Source organism: Pinus tabuliformis, chromosome 1_1 (genome assembly GCF_031772625.1).
Source record: "Pinus tabuliformis cultivar Carrire ecotype Pingquan chromosome 1_1, CPIR1, whole genome shotgun sequence".
NCBI lineage: Eukaryota > Viridiplantae > Streptophyta > Pinopsida > Pinales > Pinaceae > Pinus > Pinus tabuliformis.
Window position 1 is genome coordinate 75057699 of NC_142297.1, and position 8879 is coordinate 75066577.

Consider the following 8879-nt stretch of genomic DNA (forward strand, 5'->3'; position numbering starts at 1 on the left):
TGTTCCAGACAGTTTAGTTCCCCTATATACTTTGGAATGTCCAAGAGGGGAGCGCCTATCTCAAACTCTCACAACTATAGAGGTGGTTGTAAAATGTTCAGAAATCAGCAGTGGAGTTGCTATAATCAGTCTCCAAGTGGGAGATTGTTGGGTGTGGAGCCTAATTATGTTATTTATTTAGAGGTATCACCGCATTGGACCCCAGTTCGTAATGTGGCAGAAATGCACAAGGGAGGAAATATGTTGGGTATTTCCTCTGCCACAATCTCTTTAAACTCTTTCAACATACTTTGAACACTTTCAAGGAGTGGAACATCACTCCCTATTTCAGCGTTTTGGAATTATCTTGCCAAGAGAGCCAAATAGTACCCATTATGTTTCTATACTCTTAAAAACTCTTTGGTTGAGCACAGTGATATGCTATTGTTACAACTCTTCACTTACTCGCTACAACTCCCATTTTATTCACACATGGGTGTTAATATGTAATGTTGCTCGTTTTGCACAAACTTATAAGTGTTTTCTTTGCCATCATGAGACACTTTCCAATCAAATAACCAAGGTCTCCAACGCAGAATATTATATGCATCCATGTCTACAACATCACACATCACTTGCTCTTTAAACTCTCTAATCTGAAAATTCAAGGGATATTGCTCTATCACGGTTACTCGCTGACCCTTTTGCAACCAAAAAACTATGTAGAGATTAGGATATGGTTCAAATTTTAGATTTAGTTTATTTTCAACCTTGGTGGAGACCAAATTTTTGGTTCTTCCTCTTTCAATGATCAAGTTACAACACTTACCTTACACTTTAAACTTGGCTTTGAAAATCTTCTTCCATTGTTCAGGCTTTGTTGCAATCTTTTGTTCCGACCTCAACAAGGCTCTTTGAAACATCATATTTTCACCTTCCTCTTGTGGAAGCACAACCACATTTTCTCTAACCACTGATGCCTCATTTGTCATTGTCATTTGTGTCCTAGCATCACCTCTTTTGCTTCCTTATTTTTCAAGGCATTCTGATGCTTTATGACCTTCAACACCACACCTATAACAAGTGATTACAAACTTGCCTCTACCTCTACTGAATCCTCAACCTCTACTAGCACCACTTCCTCTAGGATTTGGCTACTTGAAGCCTCTTCTTCCTTCTCATTTAATTTGGTATTATTTACTCTTCCTCTTCCTCTTATACCTTTTACTCTAAGCTTCTGTTGAGTTTTCCTTTCAACTTATTCCTCAACCTTCAAGGCAATTTGGTAAGCCTCATCCACAGTTTGAAAATATTGTGTGCTCATCTCAGCGTTGATCGAATACTTCAATCCATTAACATATCTAGCCACACACTGATACTCTGGCTCTTTAATACTAGGCCTAAGTGATAATTTGAAGAATTCCTTCGTGTACTCACGCACAGACACATCTTTCTGCGTCAAAATATGAACTTGTTTGCATAAGTTTTGCTGATTGTCTGCAAAAAAAAAATTCTTCTTTACCTTGCTCACCATATTCTTCAAAGTTCTAATTCTTTATAGTCCAAGGTCAGTCCTATCTCTCTACAACATGTCCCACCAAAGGGTTGTATTTCCTTTCATCTTCGTGACTAAAAAAAACAAATTATGTTAGGGTCTTGAACATTTTCATATTCAAAATACCTCTCAAGCTCTCCAAGCTAGTAGATGAGATTTTCAGCCTTCAGGCTTCCATTATAGCACGAGACTTCCACCTTCGCACTACCTCTATTGCTCAAGTGTGATATCAAACTCTCTGTCGTGTCTGCATTTTCATCTTTTTATTCAGCTTCAACTTCATCTTGAGGTCTTGAAGCTATCTCAACATTCCCATCTCCTTTGTGTTCCAACTACTCTATTATTCTCTCTAGATCTTCCAAATCTAGGTTTCTGACACCTCCAGGCACTGCTCCTCTCCTTCTTGGTGACACCTTCACAAGTATCTTGGTAATTTTAAACCTAACTATCATCCACAACCCATTCTAGAAGTTGATACACACTTGCACTACAACACTTCGAAATGTTGTTACACCACCAAAGTTTTAGGGTATTCCTCCAACCCACTATAGGAACACACGTAACACCCAAATTGAAACAAGCTTTGATACCACCCGATGAAGTCACTATAGGCTGCAACACTTTTAATTGTTACAACACTGAACTACACCCTCAAAGTACATAACGAATCCATATGGAAACAATGTAAATGTTTGTAACATTATTTTCGGTAAAAATCACATAAAATAAAATCTTGTCAGGTTTCGAACCAACGAGTGTGGTTCATCTTGTCCTGAAGATTAACCACATTGGTTGGTTTGAAACACGACGAGATTTTATTTATGTGATTTTTACCGAAAATATTGTTACAATTAATATGGATCACAAAAGTCTAAACTCTACAATGTAAATGTTTGTTAACAGAGGAAATATATTCATATCACATAACAAAGTATTCAATATTTGTTTATTAAATGTTCAACTAGATTACAAACTCTTTCTGTTACAGCAATGAACAATTAAAATATCAAACTTGTGATTAGAGTCTTGGATTACAGAGTAAGCTAATATAATTATTGATAAAGGTGCAAAGGCCCTTTGAATCTCAGCTTGCACGTCTTGCACTTTTCTAGCCTTCCCAACTCCAAATGTCGCCTCCACAATATACTAACCAACCACTCTTCCATTGCAATCTCCCCCCTTTAACCCTCCTTTGATCCATTGAATCAATTCAACTCTTGGAAAGTTACTATCTATTTCCCCCAAGATTCGATTGCCAAAACCACTCCCTTTTCCTTCATAATTGCTTCACCTCCTCCTCATGGCCTTGGTTGATGAGATTTCACAGTTGAATGTTTGTTCTTCCACTTGCGCACACGATTGTGCCACGAATTCATCACATGTGACATCTGGATGACATTAGATGTGCTTGATGATAGTGTTGAAGTGGAGTTTCAACATGTGTTCCAACATATGTGATAGTGTTGTCAAATGATGGGAACACAACAACAGAAACGTCCACGATATACAGCCATGATCCAACACAAATAAGAGTTCAAAAGGTGTTACAACAGGTGTTTCGGCCTATTATAAATGAACTACATATCACAAGAAAATCAAAGTTTCAACCCTCCTTTATTAACACCTAACTATTGTTGCGAGAAAACATTTTTTTTGGTGATGAGGATTGTTTGAGCCTAGATATGCCCCTGCATCATCGATGTGTTGGAGTTCGGTTAAATTACCAATGCACCTTGGTAGTGCCTTCATTCTTGACCATCTTACCAACACTAGTACCTTTAACGACTACAAAAGACATAATTCTTCTAGCAATTTTGTGATATTGGCCCCTTCTCTGTATATATAACAAATTACATTTTGTTCCAGACAGTTTCGATCCCCTATAGACTTTGGAATGTCCAAGAGGGGAGCCTCTATCTCAAACTCTCGCAACTATAGAGGTGGTTGTAAAATGTTCAGAAATCATTTTTCTCATCAAAAGAATACCCTGAGAACATATACCATGTGTTGCAATATCAATAGTTCGTAAAAACAAACTTTAATTCAAAAAATCATAATTTACCTACAATTCCTCTTCCCATAATGTTTTTAATCCCTTCCCTTCAAATTGTAGAACCCTTAAATTTTTCATAGGAACCGAGGAAGGTAGGGAATAAGGCAGGGAAGGAGAGAAGTAACCCTTGGTCGAGCACAACCATTTTAGATTTGGAGAATACACTTTTGTCAAAATGTGTTCCATGAGATCAATTGCATCAAATGGAAATTTCTGTGGTCAAAGGTTTTTTAACTTTATCCCAAACCCTTTGAAATTATTTTACACATATATATTTCAAACAATATATGATAGTGAACATGGTAGGTCAAACAATAAATTATAATAATTTGTCACTTTTCAATTAAGATGTTTTGTAATATTATTAATTATCTAATCATCGAGCACATGCAGCTTTATAGATAAAGATGTCAAGTTGATTCTCGTACATTATAATAATTTATCATTTTTCAATAAGCATGTTTTATAATGTTGTTAATTATCTAATCATCGAGCATATATAGCTTTATAAATAAAGATATCAAGTTGATTCTGCGACACAAAGACAGTTAAATTTAAAATTATTAAAGTTAATTCTGCGACACAAAGACAGTTAAATTTAAAATTATTATTTATGAATTTTTCTGAAACAATAATTATATTTAGATTTATATAATTATAATTTTTCAAAATGGTAATTTAAATATAATTAATTTTTTTTAATATTTAATTAAATTTATTAGTTAAATAAAACAATGAAAAAAATAATTACTTACAGCTATTAAAATACTAATTATCAATACATTGATACAACTCAAATAAAAATAAAAAACACATAATAGTACCTCCAACACCCATGAAAATGTTGTGCAAGGACCCTCGGTTAATTAATTAATTAACCGTGTCACTCAAATACCGCCTGCCAACAACGTTGGCACAGTTGCTCCTTTACTCCCGCATCCAACTGCAGTTTGGGACATACTCTAGCACCAATCTGAAGCAACGACGTACAATATTGGATGCCTTCCACGTCTTCCAAGTCGGAACAACCTTCAATGTATAGTCTTACAAGCTTTGTCAACTGCCCCAATCCCCGAATGCGCTTCAACTTCACACATCCACTAAATGAAAGATATATGAGTGTATTTGGCAATTTTCCAACCTCCACCACATCATTGCACCTCTCTATTGAAAGATGTCGGAGGTTGCAGCAAACCCCTTCAGCAAATGATACCTCTGATATCCCTGTCTCTGAAACCTCTAACACTTGGAGCCACGGAAGTATCTGAAAATCATTCAAAGTTTCACTTTTTCCTCTGACGACCTCCTCCTTCAACGGCAGTTCGCGTATCAACGGACATTCAGATACCGTCAACCAAGTCAACTGAGTCAACCGTCCAATAGAAGTCGGCAACCGGTTCAATTCATGGCAACCAAATATTTCTAATTTATTCAAGTTACTCAAGTCACCTAGCAAAGGCGGCAAACATTTCAATTTTTTGCAGCCACTTATACTCAATTCCTTCAAGTTCTTCAAGTCACATAGCGCATCTGGCAAAACTTTCAATTCCTGCCACCCATCTATACTCAATTCCTTCAATTTCTTCAAGTCATATAGTTGAAACGGCAGCTTGTCCAGCAAAGGGCCTCCTCCTAATTGCAGAACTTCCATACAGCTGAGCTCTCCAATTGCACTGGGCAATTCTTTTAAATTTGTACCTTCCAAACATAACTGTTCAAGCGACCTCTGATGTGCCACTTGTGAAGGGAGTACTTCAATCTTTCTACATTCACTGAGATCTATGTACTTAAGCGTACTTATATCTCCTAGTGTTTCTCTTTGCAAGCTTAATTCAATGCAGTTCCGCAAATCAAGATGCTGGAGTTTAATTAATTTACCAAAGTAACCTGGCAGTCTCTTCAAAGCCGAGCAGCGAGACAGGTCGATGTGCTGGAGATTACTTAATTTACCAAAAGATTCTGGCAGCCTCTTCAAAGCGGAGCATTTAGACAGCTGAAGGTGGTGGAGGTTGGTTAAATTACCAAAAGATTCTGGCAGGCTATCCAAAGCTGTGCAAAAAGACAGCTGGAGGTGTTGGAGTTCGGATAAATTACCAAAAGATTCTGGCAGGCTATCCAAAGCTGTGCAAGAAGACAGCTGGATTTGTTGGAGTTCGGTTAAATTACCAAAGCAATTCGGCAATGCCTTCATTCTTGACCATCCCTTCAACACCAGTACTTTCAACGACCGCAGAAAACAGAATTCTTCTGGCAATTTTGTGATAGAGATCTCACTACCCAATCCATTATTACAAATTACAATCCGTTCCAGGTGGTTTAGCTGCCCTATAGAGTTTGGAATGTGCGAGAGGGAAGACACAATCTCCAACGCCCGCAACTGTAAAGGTGGCTGCAAAATGTTCAGAAAAAATATAAAAATATCATCTTTCTCATCAAAAGAAACCCTGAGAACATATACCATGTGCTACAATATCAATAGCTAGTAAACACAAACTTTATTTCAAAAAAATGTTAACTTTAATTCAAAATAATCCTAATTTACCTTCAATTCCTCTTTCCACAATGTTTTCAAAATCGACCCTTGAATTTGCAGAACCCTTAAATTTTCCATAGGAACCGAGGAAGGTAGGAAAGAAGAGGTACACAGCATCCAGCGCAGCCATTTGAGATTTGGAAAAGACACCTTTGTCAAAATGCGTTCCATTAAATTACCTTTGGCGTCAAGAAGTTGCAAACTACTCATACGAATACCGTCATCTACTTGAGTGTAATCGCCGAAGTCTGTTCTAACTCCTCGCACGTCTGTCATCTGTCCATTCTGGAAACATGAAAGCTATTACCCATTCTTTTTGCAAAATGATGGAAGTATTTAGAAAACAGAAAACAATTGAAAATTCAGAGGATTGAATGGTTTAACACTTACCCATGATTTCCGCAACAAATCACCATTGTCCTCCTCTGTCCAACGCCACAGCCGACGCGGCAATCCTGAACCTTGGGCAAGTTCTCTTCCCATGTCTCTGACGTGATCGTGCATTTTTATCCTTTTTTCACGATCCACGTCTACTAGAGATCTGTCCACTATATTTTGAAACCCACTCTCCCCCACTATTCTTATCACCATATCCGTGTCTTCTCCTATGAAAAAACAGGCGATATCCAAGAATATCTCTTTTTCCTCCTCCTCCAGAGCGTTATAACTGATTTGAAGTATTTGTTTTATTCCACTGGGTAGTGGTTTACTCAATTGTTCTTCCCAGACATATTTGTTTTTTCCTCTAAGACGTGCCCCAAATACCTTTAAAGACAAAGGCAAACCACCACAGGCTTCTACGAACTTATTTACCAAAAATTCAAATCCTTGGGGTGGATATGGCTGGTTGAAGGAATGCGAACAGAAAAGCTCAAGAGAATGTTTTTCACCAAGGCCGGTTAGGGTATATATGGACTCCTCTTCTACATTTGAGTTTCTGAGAACATCTCTGTTCCTAGATGTTATCAATATTAAGCTGTCAGGGTGAATTACACTCTGATGTGGCAAAAGTGCATCAACCTGATCCTCATCATCTACATCATCTATAACTACTAAGGCTTTATATGATGAGAGATGCTCCCTGATCATCGCTTTACCTTCAGCAACATCCGTAACCTTTTTTATTTTCTCATCTGTTACATTCAACATCCCAAGAAGTTTTTTCTGCAACGGAATTAAATGATTACCTACAGCATCTTTAACATTAGAGAAGAAACAGGATCCACTATAATCTGACGTTTTCCTATTGAAGAATTCGGTTGCTAACGCGGTCTTCCCTATACCACCTAACCCCACGATCCCCAAGATCCTAGGTTTTTCGCTCTGTTGTCGCTGCGATAAAAAAAATTCAAAATCTGTCACCTTCTCATCCAAACCTGTTGCATCTTTAGCTACGTCCCGGTGTAAGGCCAGTTTTTTCACCCTTTTTAACACCTCAACAACCACCTTCTCTAGTAGCTCTGCCTCATCTCTGGTTATTCACAAGAAAATAAAGAAAATAAATAAGATTAATGAGAAAAAGAAGCCTAGGTTTATAACATATAACACAAAATAATACAATAGCCAGAGAGGAGTTCGATTTCTCACCCATTACACGCTTCCAGCTCAAAACCGGATATATTTGCAACATTAGAAAGAGCAGTTCTCCATTTTTCAGTCACGCTGGAATCATATTGCAACTTCCTTTTACCAGTTTGAGGGTCATACTCAGTAGCAGTTTGAGAGTCATAATCAGTCTTATTTTCGAATTTCTCCAGGGCTTGAGCATACCTTGCCTTTTTGCCCCGCGTCCACCTAAGCTCAGCAGGCTTCACGTGGTAGAACACTGGAATTATGGGCTTCTTTGTGTCCAACATCTGGACCAGCTCATCTAGGCACCATCTTGAATCGGCATATCCCGGGGAGAAGATGGCCACATGAACAGAGGCCGATCTAATGGCGTTCTTAATCTGAACACTGAAATCATCTCCCCGTCGCAATTCAGGCTGATCTAAAAAGACTCTCAGCTGATGTGTACGAAGGCACCTATAGAGATAGCTGGCAAAATTTTTCTTTGTATCCGGACCCCGATGGTTAATAAACACATCTTGATCCGAATTAGCAGAAGTGGAGCTGGAGGATTGAGCCATTGCAGTTTGGAAAATAGAATTTGAGGTGATCGGAAGGATGTTCAATGCTACCGAAGCTGTTTGCAAGGAAGGATTTTAGCTACTGACTCTACGAATCTCAAAGCGCAGAAATTTTGGAATGAAAATTTTGGTACGCGGAGAAATCTATAGAAATTAAACCCTTGAGAGATCTATAATCCCACCGATCAATAGAATAAGGCGAGCGCTTTTTTAGGGGTCATGTTTCCACGCGTTTTCCACCGGCCAATAGAATAAACCGCTCACTCTTTCAATTCTCATTTTTCCACGCGTTTTCCAGCGGCCGATAGAGTAAACCGCGCTCTTCCAAAGGCCGTGTCTCGACGCGTTTTCCACTGGCCAATGCGATAAACTACGCGCTCATGTCTCAAAGCGTTTTCACTGTTGGAATGTTAATTCCAACTGCTGGCTGCAGGCGGACGTGGGCAGCCGACTCAGCGAGCACGCAACGCCCAAACCGCGCAACAAAACCACAAACCAGCTTGAGATTTCTCGGACCGCCTTCCTGCAGAGAGTGGTTTCCGTATTTTTGAACCCGATGGAATATGGGGCACACGCGTGGCTCTCCCCATACGTAAGCAAACGTAATTTCTCGGGTGCTAATGTTCAGCA

General features: G+C 38.6%; 1 protein-coding gene across 1 annotated transcript; it reads right to left on the reverse strand.

Moving 5' to 3' along the window:
* Positions 1-4417: 4417 nt before the first annotated feature.
* Positions 4418-8456, reverse strand: LOC149211654 (disease resistance protein Roq1-like). Its single transcript, XM_089390468.1, has 4 exons — positions 7708-8456; positions 6511-7591; positions 6130-6405; positions 4418-5976 (listed from the first exon to the last, which is right to left on the reverse strand). Exons 1-4 carry the CDS (start codon positions 8247-8249, stop codon positions 4471-4473), a joined length of 3405 nt encoding a protein of 1134 aa, XP_089246594.1. The 5' UTR covers positions 8250-8456; the 3' UTR covers positions 4418-4470.
* Between the last annotated feature and the right edge of the window lie 423 nt (positions 8457-8879).

Coding starts and splice junctions, on each gene's coding strand:
- LOC149211654 (XM_089390468.1), bottom strand. CDS start 8,249: ATGGCTCAATCCTCCAGCTCCACTTCTGCTAATTCGGATCAAGATGTG. Junction 6,406..6,510: donor ATTTGTTGCGGAAATCATGG/GTAAGTGTTAAA, acceptor TCATGTTTCCAG/AATGGACAGATGACAGACGT. Junction 5,977..6,129: donor TGTGGAAAGAGGAATTGAAG/GTAAATTAGGAT, acceptor AACATTTTGCAG/CCACCTTTACAGTTGCGGGC.